This window comes from Solea senegalensis, linkage group LG14 (assembly GCF_019176455.1).
Source record: "Solea senegalensis isolate Sse05_10M linkage group LG14, IFAPA_SoseM_1, whole genome shotgun sequence".
Lineage (NCBI taxonomy): Eukaryota > Metazoa > Chordata > Actinopteri > Pleuronectiformes > Soleidae > Solea > Solea senegalensis.
In genome coordinates this window covers 23,929,987-23,944,066 of record NC_058034.1, presented here as the reverse complement: position 1 = coordinate 23,944,066, position 14,080 = coordinate 23,929,987, and the positions used below count along the sequence as shown (strand labels likewise).

Below are 14,080 nucleotides of genomic sequence, written 5' to 3'. Positions count from 1 at the left end.
GATTCCATGTGCTGAGGATTTTCTGGAACAAGGACGAACATTAGGTTAATAAATAAACTTGGGGTTTATGAGTTTTCAGATTCTTTAAAAACGGTAAAACACATTTTTAACGTACGCTTTCAAAAAAACACACAAAGAAGAAGGAGGAGAAAGAAACGTGTAAACGTGTTTTTGAAGGAGAAAAAGTGCAGAAAGTTTTTCTCTTTGTTTTTTCTTTACAGTAAAATGACGGCAACTAAAGTCCGGACAGTAACAGACAATCGTAGCCTCGTGTAGCTTTGTGTCAAACCTTCAAATATTCAAATTAAAGGAATAATTCATTTTTCTTCAGTGTTCACTTCCATCTCAGTGAAAACTAGAAAAAAACATTACTTTCATTACTAAACCAAAGACTCGCAAAATCTACGTCATTTTAACTTTACAACGTCTTTAGAACATGTTCACACACACACACACTCAAATGTCTTATTTTGTCACTTCAGTGTTTGAAATCCAATGTTCAGATTGACGTCAGTGACACAAAGTGACCACACGAGGCAGCAGAGGACCAGCAGCTGCTGTGTTTTCTCTCTGGACTTCCCTCGCCCTGGCCACGTCGTCCAGCTCTTCCAGGACAAAACCAAGAGACACTCACTCTCCAGTGAGTCCTGGTTCCCTATCTACAGAGGGCACTCCACCCTTTTCCAGTTGAGGACCATGGTCTCAGATTCTCATCCCAGCCGTGTTCAGTGAACCACTGCAGTGAAAGTTAAAGATCTCGGCCTGATGAAGCAAACGGGACCACATCATGTCACCAAACCGGACTCCCTGCGTCTACAAATTGTGTCCATGCAGGTTATGAACAGAATCAGTGACAAAGGGCAGAGTCCAGTTCCCCATTCTCCTGGAGAACTCCCCACAGGATGGAACGCCTGCTCCAGGTCCTCGAAGCACCGTCCAGAACTCTGCTGAGAGTGTGGAGCGCGTGACGCAGACATAAACTTAAACTGACGAAGGTTTTATTGTTTTTTTTAAGCAGTTTTACAAACTTCATTTTCAAGCAACGTGACACACTGTGGAGGCGGAGCTCCAAACAAATGTTTTCAAAAAGTTTTAAAAACAGTGACGGGAATTACAAATGTACAGTGTGTGTGTGTGAGTGTGTGTGAGTGTGTGTGAGTGTGTGAGTGCGGACGCGCACGTGTGTGTGTGTCTAACTCTCCGTCTCCCCGTGAACGTTCTCCATGTGAACTTTGAGGTAGTCGTTCCTGGTGAACTTCTTATGGCAGAGCTGACACTCAGCCATCGGTCGGTTTGGATTGTGAGTGAGTTTGTGTCGACTGAGCATCTTCTTCAGACTGAACGACAGGTCACACACCTGTAACACACACACACACACACAAAGGTCACACACCTGAAACAATCTTGAACCTCATGAGAAACATGAACCTCAATACCATCTGGTCTTGGTATTGTCTTGGTCTTGGTTTAGGCGGTCTCTAAGTCAAGTTAATTGGGGAGTTCCACAGGGCTCAGTGCTGGGGCCTATACCTTTTACATTGTTTATACGTCCTTTAGGGAACTTTATTAGAAAGTATAACATACACTTTCATTTTTATGCAGATGACACACAACTCACTCACTCACATCATTCACTCAGTCACTTACATCATTCATTCACTCACTCACATCATGCATTCAGTCACTCACTCCATTCACTCACATCACGCATTCACTCACTCACTCACGTCATGCATTCACTCAATCACTCACATCATTCACTCACATCATTCATTCACTCACTCACATCATGCATTCACTCACTCACACTCACATCATACATTCACTCACTCTCTCACTCACATCATGCATTCACTCACTCACTCCCTCACACATTCACTCACCATTCACTCACTCACTCACATCATGCATTCACTCATCATTCTCACTCTCACCACATCACTCACTCACTCACACCATGCATTCACTCACATCATGCACCACCACTCACATCATACATTCACTTGCTCACTCTCACTCACATCATGCATTCACTCATTCACATCTTTCATTCACTCACTCACATCATGCATTCACTCACTCACATCATTCACTCACATCACTCACTCACCACCATTCACTCACTCACATCATGCATTCACTCACCACTCACATCATACATTCACTTGCTCACTCTCACTCACATCATGCATTCACTCATTCACATCTTCATTCACTCACTCACATCATCACTCACTCACATCATTCACTCACTCACATCATGCATTCACTCACTCACTCACGCACATCATGCATTCACTCACTCATTCACTCTCTCACTCACTCACATCACTCACACATCTTGTCATTCGTCATCAGGAGAAAGGTGGGGTTAAGTGTTGGGAATCAAACCCACGACCTTCCAGTTGAAATCCATTGCGTTGTTTCTGGAATGTTATTAACGTAAATATTTACAGATTTATCGTATTTTCTGCTGTTTTCAGTCAAATTAAACGCAGCTCTGATGATTCACAGAAATGGGCAGTGAGAGCGCGGGGCCCCCTGGTGAATGTGGGCCCCCCGTGTGTCTTTGTGAAACCCAGATGTTTGTTGATGCTCGACAACATTTTTAATCCAGTCATGACTGAGAATCCTTGTCTGACTCACACAAACTCACTGCACATGTTCCTTCTTTGCTCTTTGACACATTTCAGCGCTGGAACGTTTCCTCGGAGTTAAAAAGAATCCAGATGAGCGTCGCTCAACCAGCGCTGACAGCGAGCGCGACTCGTAAACAACAACAACTGTGGGTGATTCTCAGAGGACAGCGACGCCGTTTCCCGCAGACCGGAGCTCGTTCAAAATAAAAATCACAGAATGATGATTTCTAATTCAGAAGTATTTGTTCTTCTTATTCTTCCGACATGAATCACCTTCCCATTCCCCAAAACTTGTGGATTTTTGCAACACCATCAGACCTGGTGAAAATTTACGACGTTCAGCGAATGCGTGTCAAAAATGGGATGTGGGAGGGGCAAATAAATGTGCCGCCCACTGTCTAAATTTGCCCTGAACAGCAGGTTTATTGTACATGCACGAAAATCGGTACATGTGTGTAGAACGTGGAGATGAAGAAAAAATGATACTATGACCATGATCCAAACCCAACAGGAAGTCAGCCATCTTGGATTGAATGTTCACTTTTTTTAGCGATTTTGCACCAATGATTATTTGAACAAACTTCTCGATGTGTTTATTTTGTGACTTCATCCACACAGAAGCAGAATAACTGTCTTCATACACCTTAATGCCCCCACACTGACTCTAAACACTGTAGTACATATGTCAGGCCTGTACGTGGCGCTGTAACACTGCCACAAAAAGACTTTTTATATCTATTTAAATAAATCTTTGGTTCAAACAGAGACCAAGAAGGAAGGAAGTGTTGGGCGAATAAGGAAAAAAGAAAGTTTTACGTAAGAAACACACACAATGAAGAGCGAGAGAGAGGCGGAGCTATGACATTATCGTTTTCCCAAAAGAAGAAAAGAAGAGAAATAAAACTGTTCTCTGTAACGATATTATATAATAATGTAATTATTGTTCTAACAATAACAAACAATAACAATAACAAGAAAAAACAATTTCTTCAGAGGTGAAATGACTTCAACATGAAACACACACACACACACACACACACACACACACACACACACACACACACACACACACACACCAGGATATTTGTTTTATCTTTAATAAATGTCAAAATACGTTTTACGTATTGTTTGTATTTACGTTGTCTTTTTCCCAAATATAAATGACAGCATAAGCAGCAGTAACAGCAGCAGCAGTAACAGCAGCAGATTCATGAAATCCACTTGCACACGTCAGTAGCGTACTCCCATCATGCCTTTCATTGTTCATGGACGCGCCAAGTAAGTCGAAAACGTGGACGGCTCGTTCACATAGATGAAATGCATTATGGGTAACATGACTGCACATGCTCTCTATGGACCGCACAACCTGGAAATAAACCAGGAAGTCAGAAACTTTTTTGGCATATGAGCCGAGCCAAAGCTCTATCCAGTTCTTATAATACATCCGTGGTATTATGGGATGTGACTCACAAGACACATGGTCCACGATACGAGACAGTCATAGAACGATAAATCTGTCTCACTGAAGAGAAGAAACATTTCTCTGTTTATTCACAACATCCAAAAAGGTCAAAGGTCATAAAGTTTGTATATTGAACGTGGGCGGAGCATCTCTTACCCCCTCATTCATTTGCGCAGCGCCACCATGAGGAGACATGAAGTAGTGAAACTGACAGAGACTTCATTTGTTCGTCTTTGGTGAATCGATTATCACGTGGAAGGAGGACCATATATTTTGACCCGCCCCGTCACTCACTCGAGCAGATGTCACATGACACGGGGTGACGAGGAGGAGGAAGAGGAGGAGGAGAAGCAGGAAGGGGAGGAAGAGGAGGCGGCAAATACTTACGTCACACTGGAACGGCTTCTCTCCTGTGTGTGTCCTCATGTGCTCGTCCAACCCTCGTTTCTGACTGAAGGCTTTGTTACACTCACTGCAGTTATACGGCTTCTCCTACACACACACACACACACACGCACGCACACACACACACACACTGACAGTTTAAAGAAGGAACTCTGAATCCGACGATACATAAAACAAGACTTCCTGCTTCTATCACATGTGGACAAAACCTGAAGGAAAAGTGTGTAATCGTCGACATACAGTGTGACCACAAACAAACACACACACGCGCGCGCGAGTGTCGGGAGGAAGTGAGCGGTGCACGGACCATCAGAACACACCATGTGCGGCTGTCCGTCACATGACTGATACGTTTAACACTGAAGTGACAGAATAAGACATTAGAACTTAGTGATGGAGGCAGCAGTGTGTGTGTGTGTGTGTGTGTGTGTCTTAGAGTCGGAGGGCAAACAGCGGTGACACCGAAAACACAGAAACCAGCAGAGTGAAGATAGTGTGGAGCTGTTTCCCTGTGTGTGTGTGTGTGTGTGTGTGTCACTCTTTGTGTGGCTGTTTTTGACAAATCTGGCTGATAGCAAGCGCTCTACCCATTTAAAGCTTAGTTGTCATGGGAACGGGGTGAATGCAGGAAGTAAGGGTCCTGGGAAAGGCGCTATCATGTGGGCGGGGCAAGGAGCGCCCAGTGACACGCGATACAAAAGGAAGTAGAGATCAGGTTCACTGTGTGTGTGTGGTTTCTGTATGAAACAGAAAACTATGAGGGGTCAAAGTTCACAGGTCAGAAAACACATGGATGGACTTAGGTGATGCCAGAATCTCAGAATGCATCACTGTGACCCCTGGTAACATTGAACATCTGTACCTGGAGACCCTCGATCCTCAGCAGCTGTTCACCCCCACTGACCTCTGACCCCAGCGCTCGCCTCAATCTGACCACAATCTGTAAACTCACGAGAGCGCGTTTGTTTGTTTTTCTGTAAAACAGCTCAAACGCTCACGTCGCCACGGTAACATCACACAAAACCAACATTGGATTCTGAAGATACAATGATGTGTTTTAATTCACTGGCGTGTGTTTGAAAAGGAAACTTATTTTGTGATTTATTGAGTTTTTCCAGACTTTGTCTAATTGTGCTGCTTTAACGCGGCTGAAAACAGGGACATCAGAGGAAACGCAAGATTAATCTGCTGAAATCTGTCAGCTTGTATGCTGGACAACCTTAAATGACTGTAAACTGAAGTGATTTTGTTGTTATTTTGTCGACCGCTCACTCTCCCACACCAAATCCCATTGACAAAAAAGACGATTTTAGCTCCCGTGGACACAGGATCTCCTGGTCCACTGCTGCGACCTTTGGTAAGTTTGTGTCACTGATTTAAATCCAAATGAAGAAATTCACACAACTACACTTTAGAAGTTACTGGTGGAGGCAGCAGAAGAGCAGCAGCTAAAACCACTGATTTTCTCTCTGAGGTTTGGTGTGGGAGCGTGAGTGCTTCACAAACGTCTGTCTCACACTGAGATAAAGACGTGAACATGACAGTGTTGACTTAAGTGGATTGTTTTGAATTTTATTTTAAAGATAATGATAAAATAATAACATCAGGTGTCAGTATTTGTCCAATAATGTGGTTTAAAAACACTGTGAGAGTGAGTACATTCACGGTGACTTCATCTGCGTCTGCTGTGTGTTAATGTTCAGCTCCCGGGAACATGAGACTAAAACATCACTCAGTTAAATGTGCAGGTCTCTTTGATACCTGTCTGCTTCCACTGAGAGACGTGGAACAGCGGCGGCCATTAGCAGCGGCGTGTAGCGGTGCAGCGCTGTGCTCTGGACAACATTAGCGTCACCGTCCATGATGGAAATCTGTGATGAACCTATATTAGGTCTCATTTATCAACAGTGACGCTAACGTTGGCGTCCAGATGCTCTGGAAGGAGCTCAGGGGAAGTTTTCTCCAGCAGTGACGTCAGGAAAACTGGCCAAGAAATGACCTCATGACGTCCTGGAGGAATACTACCTGTCTCTCTTCACCCTGAACTCATGTTTTCCTGTGTTAGCATCTGAGCGTCTGCAGCAGCAGGTCATAGAGTCTGGGAATGTGTGAATGTGTGAATGTGACGCAGAGCCAGTTCAATTAAGCTCATTTTGCAGGTACCTGCACGCTGTGTGTCTTTAAACTTTTACAAGATTCCACAAATTACCTCACAATTAAACAGACAGGGAGGGTCACACACACACACACAAACACACACACACACAGCTTCTGCGTTTTCTCTGTGGACTTTGGTGTGGGAGAGTGAGTGCTGTACAAACTTCAGTTTCCTGTTGTAACAGTGAGATAAAGACGTGAACATGTTCCTGATCCGACCACAAATAAAACAACCTTGTTTACTCATTTAACTACATATGACATATGAACGACACACGAACGACACATGAACGACATACGAACGACACATGAACGATACACATACGACACGCGAACAACACATGAATGACGCGAACGACATGAACGACGGCGCGTCATATGACATGAAGGCGATGCGACATGAATGACACATGACATACACATGAGTGACACATGAACAACCAACACACGAACGACACATGAATGACACACAACAACACATGAACGACACATGAATGACACACGAAAGACACATGAACAACACATGAATGACACATGAACATCACGCGAATGACACATGAACGACACATGAACGACACATTAAAAACTTACTCGAGTGTGTGTGCGGATGTGCATCTTCAGACCGTCGTTCTTGCTGAATGCTTTGTCACAGTAATGACACTGGTACGGACGCTCACCTGCAGGACACACACAATAACACAACAACACAACACATCACTGACAGAGACAAAGTATCCTTCATTTAGCCTCACAGATTCCCCACACACACTCAGTGACACAATGTGACCACACGAGGCAGCAGAGGACACGCAGCAAAAATCCCAGTGAGATGAATGGTAAACAAATAAAGACATTAGACTAAAGCAGGATTAGATTTTATAAGGTTATTAAGTGTTGAAATCTAAGTGAATAAAATCTCTACTCACAAAATGAAATAAGATTTATTATAATAAAAAGTGACTTTGGTCTCTCATGTGTCCTGAGGACAGACGGCATTGATGCTGAGGAAATTTGGACACATTTGTCCTCAAACCTGGACTGAATTCACAGATCTGATCACAAGAAGCTTGTTTTCAGACCTGAACCTGAGTCACTGAAGACAGATCTGTCTATAAGAAAGAACAACAGTCAACAGTTGTATTGACGGAGACGCGTGACCAGGCGACTGTTCCGTGTCACATCTTTCACTCAGACGCCGACGCTCGCTGACTGAACACCGCGCTACGACTGGACAACGGTTCAGGAAGCACATCAGACGCAGCGCGGCACGGCGGCGTATCCTCGGCTGGATCAACAGTGCAGCCAAAAACCTGATCCAAAAACCTGCTCCAGATCTTATCTGAACCCGCTGCGCTGATGACGGAGAGGAAGTGACAGGCTGTCAATCAAGCGGCTCAGCCGACACATGGATCTGTTTACGCCGTGCGATCCACGGGCCAGATAACAGAACCACAGCAGATTACTAATCTACAGAAGAGACGTGAGCTCACGTTTATCACAGAGCTGAGGATTACACATTCAGACGGAGACTCAGGAAACAGAAACCTGACCGTGAGTTTACGTCATATCTGAGGACGAGGGCGACAAATGACGTCATTCTGGATCCAGACCTGGACCTGGATCCAGACCTGGACCGCTTAGCATTATCAACACATAATTAATGCCATGTTTACGCACACATTATTCTTTCAAAATAAAATATAAGTTAACATGTTATCCTTTCAAAAGAAAATACAAGTTTACATGTTATCCTTTCAAAATAAAATACATGTTTACATGTTATCATTTCAAAAGAAAATACAAGTTTACATGTTATTCTTTCAAAAGAACATACGTTTGCTCACACACACACACGCGCGCACACTCACTCTCACTCACACGCACACACACGCACATGTGCGGTGTTATTGATGGGGGAGATGTTTCTGCTCCTTTAAGTCAGAAGGTTAATTAGCTGCGTTTCCCTGGGATTGAAAAGGCAAAGACGCTGATTATGAAATCATAAAATGCGTCGGGGGAAACATGAGAGCAGGAATATTATTATCACCACGCTGTGCTGGAGGAAGCTTTGATTGAGCTGTAAAGTCTTATCTGCGATGTGTTGTAAAACGTTGTAAAAGCAAGTGTTCAGACGTTTACGTTGGCAGGATTGTGCGCTCTCGTATGAATCTGTGGATTTTTCACATATGATAAGACTTTTTTCTCGATTAACATTTATCAGCTCACACATACTTTTCCACTTGTTACAGTCTGCTCTGTGTCTCATGTAAACTCCTGTGCTTTTCCACTCCACTCCACTCAGTTTGCTATCGTTTTCCATGACTTCAGAGCTCCTCCTCTACGTGGGCGGAGTTGTGGCTGCGTGATCGTGGTGTGACGTGGTTTTTCTACACGACACAAACACAAACTAGTGACTTGTGAAGCAGTTGTTGTCGAGGAGGCAGGACACTGGCCAACTCTCCTCTCACCTCCAGGGGGCGCACCGCAGAGCTAAGGCCAGACTGAACAACCACCATTGTCATGATTCCCTTCCACTTATTTGGGATTGGATCACGAGTTAATGTGGCCCCAAAAAGCCACCGTACAAGGAGATTGAGAGGAAACAGAACGTTGTGCGGAGTTTGAAATGATCCTGGGTGGAGATCGTGGCTAATGTTAACGTTCCTCGCTCCTTCATCCTCCTGGAATCTGAAGCACAGTTCCTTCAGTTTAAAGCTCACTTCCTCTCAAGGTCGATCGCTGAGAGTCATCCTGAGAGACACGCGTGGACACATTCCATACGGCCGGTAAATCTGTCCTAAAATCCCCTTCTGAGCAGTTCCTGCCCCTTCACGAGGCCTTTTGTTGACAAACAGAAAAATCTGAATCCCAGATGTGTTTGTGTTTGTTTTCTTTGAAACTGAGAAGAGAAAGTCCCGTGTCTGGTGTAGCATGTGTGGTGTCAGGTTCAAGCCTCCTGCACAAGGCACGAGGTCATCGCACCGCCAACGTCTCATCCTTTTACGGGAGCTGGCGATCGTCAGCGACGACGCACATCGCGCAAGAACTTCGTAATAGCTGCAATTTGACCTGTAGACTGTGCTGCTGCTGCACATGTGTGCGTCATCTGGAGGAGAAAACGATTGTTGATGACTTACAGTTCACAGCGAGCCATCACGAGACAAACAACTGCTACTGAGAAACCCCAACAACCAACAGTGTGTTGTTTGTGCACGAGGACTGGAACTAGAAACCTCCACTTATTCTCCAGATTGAGGCAGATTGTTTGGGGATTACGAGCTCGGAGCCAGGGCTGCACACGTGTGTGTGTGTGTGTGTGTGTGTGTGTGTGATGGTAACTGATTTAGCATGTGCTGAAACCGTACACCGTCTCTTTGACCCCGGGTGTCTCCCCCTGCGTCCCCCTGCTGTGGCCCTCACACTTCTCGTCTGCTAATCGATCCGTTTGGCACCCCCCCGTGTGTGTGTGTGTGTGTGTGTCTGGTTAGCAGATGGTCGGTGTTGTGGTTTTTTTGCAGCGCCACAGTTTGTGTTGCAGAAAACGCTTTGTAGCTCCGGGGCTGCGCGGGCTGAGAGGCATTAGTGCGGCCCTGCACAGATTAATCCCCGGCTTCCTCCGGTTCGGCACGACAGTGGACGTCCACTGTTCCCCCGCGTGCCACCACATGCCGACAGAGGCCGCAGCGGTAACGTGATATGACTGCGTGAGACGATAAGAGACGGCCTTTGATGAGGAACTTTACTTTACACTTGACCTCGCCTTCGCGGTGGAGGTCTCGCTCCGTTTACTCGTTTACTCAAACACTTTCTTTTTAAGTGATCGCTCAGCAGACTGCAGACACGCGCTCAGTCAACACCAGCAACAAGGGTTTTAGACACTCAAGGCTCACCTGATAAAATCTACATCTCCATCACACGATCACGTCTTTATCTCACTGACGTCTGTAAACCACTCACTCTCCCACACCAAAGTCCAGAGAGGAAACACAGCAGCTGCTGCTCCTCTGCTGCCTCGTGTGGTCACTTTGTGTCACTGAGGTCAATCTGAACAAAATAAGACATTTGAACTTAGTGATGGAGGCAGCAGTGTGCGTGTGTGTGTGTGTGTGTGTGGGAGAGTGAGTGGTTTATAAAAGTCTGTCTCACACTGAGATAAAGACGTGAAGCATATGTCGATATCGTAGAATTAATCTGATTTTTTTAAATGCTGAATCCAGAACTACAGCTTCTACAAAAAAGAAAAGAAAAAACTGCAAAACTAAATCGTTGTTCTATCATATTTTTATCACATTCATCCTATATTTTGCCTTTATTTAGTTTCTATTCTTGTTTATCTGATCTTTCACGGTTTGCCAGTTTGGTTCTCGCAGGTTCTTGACACACAAAAGTCAGCGGTGTGTGTGTGTGTGTGTGTGTGTGTGTGTGTACATTACATGACCACATTTTGAAACAAAACAAAAGCTGAACTATCCCTTTAAACTCTGTGATGTATGAGACAAGCCCGAGCTGGAGTGTCACCGCACACGCAGCAGATCTGCACGCGTGTCTCACCAACACAATCCTCACTGTAAGTCAAGCGTCGTCGTCGCCGCCCACAAACATCCATCACAGCGGCAGACCATAATTCAGCGCACCGTCACCATTCCCTTTCTTTTCCATCTTTACAAGATTGTAACCATGACAACAGTCACGACAAACAACATCATGTGCACAGCAATAGGCTCCGAGTTCCAGCAGATGTCCAAACGTGCGGTGACATCACTCAAACTCTAACAAATGACAACATGAAGGAATTTCCTGTGAAAGTGTGAGCCACACGGAGCGACCGCGTTACAACACGTCAGCGTACAAACACACGCACGGACTTAACGTCTCCCAGCGTGATCATTAAAGGGAGTGATTATGTGATTAAGTCAGATTATACTGTGTGCTTTGCTTGCATGATTTATACTGATGTTAAAAGGCTTTGGATCTATTTGAGTTGTCATGTGAAGTGAAAGCCGAACAGAGATCGTCCTCATTCTGCTTCCTCGAGGCCTCGTTCTCAGGGAAACCTCGCTGCTGTTTCGTTACCTCGGGGCGGTGCAGTGTTTGTGTAGATGATATAATGCTCAGTTACTTGTGTCACATTCTTATTTTGTTTCTAAGATCCTTTTTTCCCCAAATGGAAAGAGGTTTGTAAACCACTCACTCTCCCACACACACACACACACCTTCGCACACACACCAAACCACGGAGAGAAAATCTGTGATTTTAACATCACACGCACAGGAGTTGTTGATCCACTGCTGCCTCCATCACTAAGTTCTAATGTCTGATTTTGTCTCTTCAGTGTTCAGATTGACGTCAGTGACACAAAGTGACCACACGAGGCAGCAGAGGACCAGCAGCTCCTGTGTCCCTGCAGCTAAAATTGATGATTTTCTCTATGGGGTTTGGTGTGGGAGAGTTGGAAAAGTCTGTCTAACAGTGAGATAAAGACCTGAACATGTTCTTAAGCTCTTGGAGACTTGGAATAACAGAGATTTTATTAGTTGAGTCAATTGGTTAAAATCTGTGTAAAATCCACTAACAACAGAACGACTGTCAATAATCCAGCCGCTGAGGTTCAGACACTGAGAATCGACAGTTTCTCAGGATTTAGCAGACAGGAAAGCTTGATCCTGTTTGTCTTCCTGCTTCACAGGAACAAGTCAGCATTGATTATTTACCTGCACACACACACACACACACACACACACACACACTCACACAGAGGAAGTCATGAGAGAAACAGGCCGAGCGTGAAACTGATTAAAGAGGAAACGTGGACCTAAATGAGTGGAGCTGTTTGGCAGGACATGTTCTCTGTATATTTGACTTGGATTTAATTAAAGTTACAACATCATGTTGAGCTCAAACAAATTACCCTGAGCTGCATGAAAAACCAACGTCAGCTGTCAGAGAGCTGGCACAGCCATCGTCTCTGAGACACGTCTCTGAGAAGCAGCAGCAGCAGCAGCAGCAACAGCAGCAGTAGTAACAACAGCAACAACAGCAGCAGTAGCAGCAGCAACAACAGCAGCAGTAGTAACAACAGCAGCAGTAGCAGCACCAACAACAGCAGCAACAACAACAGTAGCAACAACAGCAGCAGTAACAACAGCAGCAGCAACAGCAGCAGCAGCAACAGCAGCAGCAACAACAACAGTAGCAACAACAGCAGTAGCAACAACAGCAGTAGCAACAACAGCAGCAGCAACAACAGCAGCAGCAACAACAACAATAGCAACAGTAGCAGCAGCAGTAGCAGCAGCAGTAATAACAGTAGCAGCAAACAGCAGCAGTAGCAGCAACAGCAGCAGCAACAACAGCTGTAGCAACAACAGCAGCAAAACAGCAGTAGCAACAACAGCAGCAGCAACAACAGCAGCAGTAGCAGCAACAACAGCAGTAGCCACAACAACAGCAGCAGCAGCAACAACAGTAGCCACAACAACAGCAGCAGCAACAACAACAGCAGGAACATCAACAACAGCAGCAGTCAAGCAACAACAGTAGCCACAGCAACAACCACAGTACAGCAGCAGCAGCAACATCAACAATAGCAGCAGCAGCAACAACAGCAGCAGCAGCAACAACAACAGCAGCAGCAACAACAGTAGCAACAACGGCAACAACAACAGCAGCAACAACAAGAGCAGCAGCAACAACAGCGGCAGCAACAGCAACAACAGCAGCAGCAGCAACAACAACAACAGTAGCAACAACAGCAGCAGCAGCGAGAGCGGATTTTTCCACTAAATGTGTGTGTGTGTGTGTGTATGTGTGTGAGTGTGTGTGTGTGTCATAATGTGGGAGTAAATTAAAAATAAAAAAGTCATTGTTGTGATGACATCACTGCTTGAACGTTAGTTCATTGTTGGCGTTACGCCGTTGTGAACGACGACAGCAGAGCTGCGCGCGCTCAGACACGAGCAAAACAAAAACAACAAAGTAGCAACAGCTGTTTGACATGATATGAATCAGAAGCATTAAGCGTCGAATCAGATCAGGGCAAAGTGAAAGTGAACACATGAACATGAACAGAATTGGATTAGATTCCTTTGAATAAATCAAATGAACACTTTCAAGATGTACGTAGTGACTTTAAGGCCGTTTCAGCAATTTAGTGGCGCAGTTCCATGAAGCTGGTCGGGAAAGATTCAAAGAAGACGCTCCAGAGTCTGTCCTCACAATTCATTCTTTTAGTCTTTGAGCAGAAGTAAAATACAAATCCCTAGCTACTGTCTATGTACACTCATAGATAAGCAACATTTTAAATCATTTGGTCAACTTAAAAATGAGTTTTACAATTTTCTTCAATTAAGACACTTTTATGAGACAGAAATTAAGAAAGACCTCTCATTGGAAGGGAACGATGTGATTGACAGGTGC

General features: G+C 44.8%; 1 protein-coding gene across 1 annotated transcript in view; it reads right to left on the bottom strand.

The window, feature by feature from the left end:
* Positions 1 to 506: 506 nt before the first annotated feature.
* Positions 507 to 14,080, bottom strand: part of prdm5 (PR domain containing 5) — a 36,114-nt gene continuing 22,540 nt past the window's right edge. Inside the window, exons 14-16 of the mRNA XM_044043241.1 lie at positions 7,255 to 7,340; positions 4,489 to 4,593; positions 507 to 1,357 (exon numbers count right to left, since the gene is read on the bottom strand). Coding sequence (XP_043899176.1) covers positions 1,193 to 1,357; positions 4,489 to 4,593; positions 7,255 to 7,340 — 356 coding nt within the window. The 3' untranslated portion in view covers positions 507 to 1,192. The remainder of the gene's footprint in view (positions 1,358 to 4,488; positions 4,594 to 7,254; positions 7,341 to 14,080) is intronic.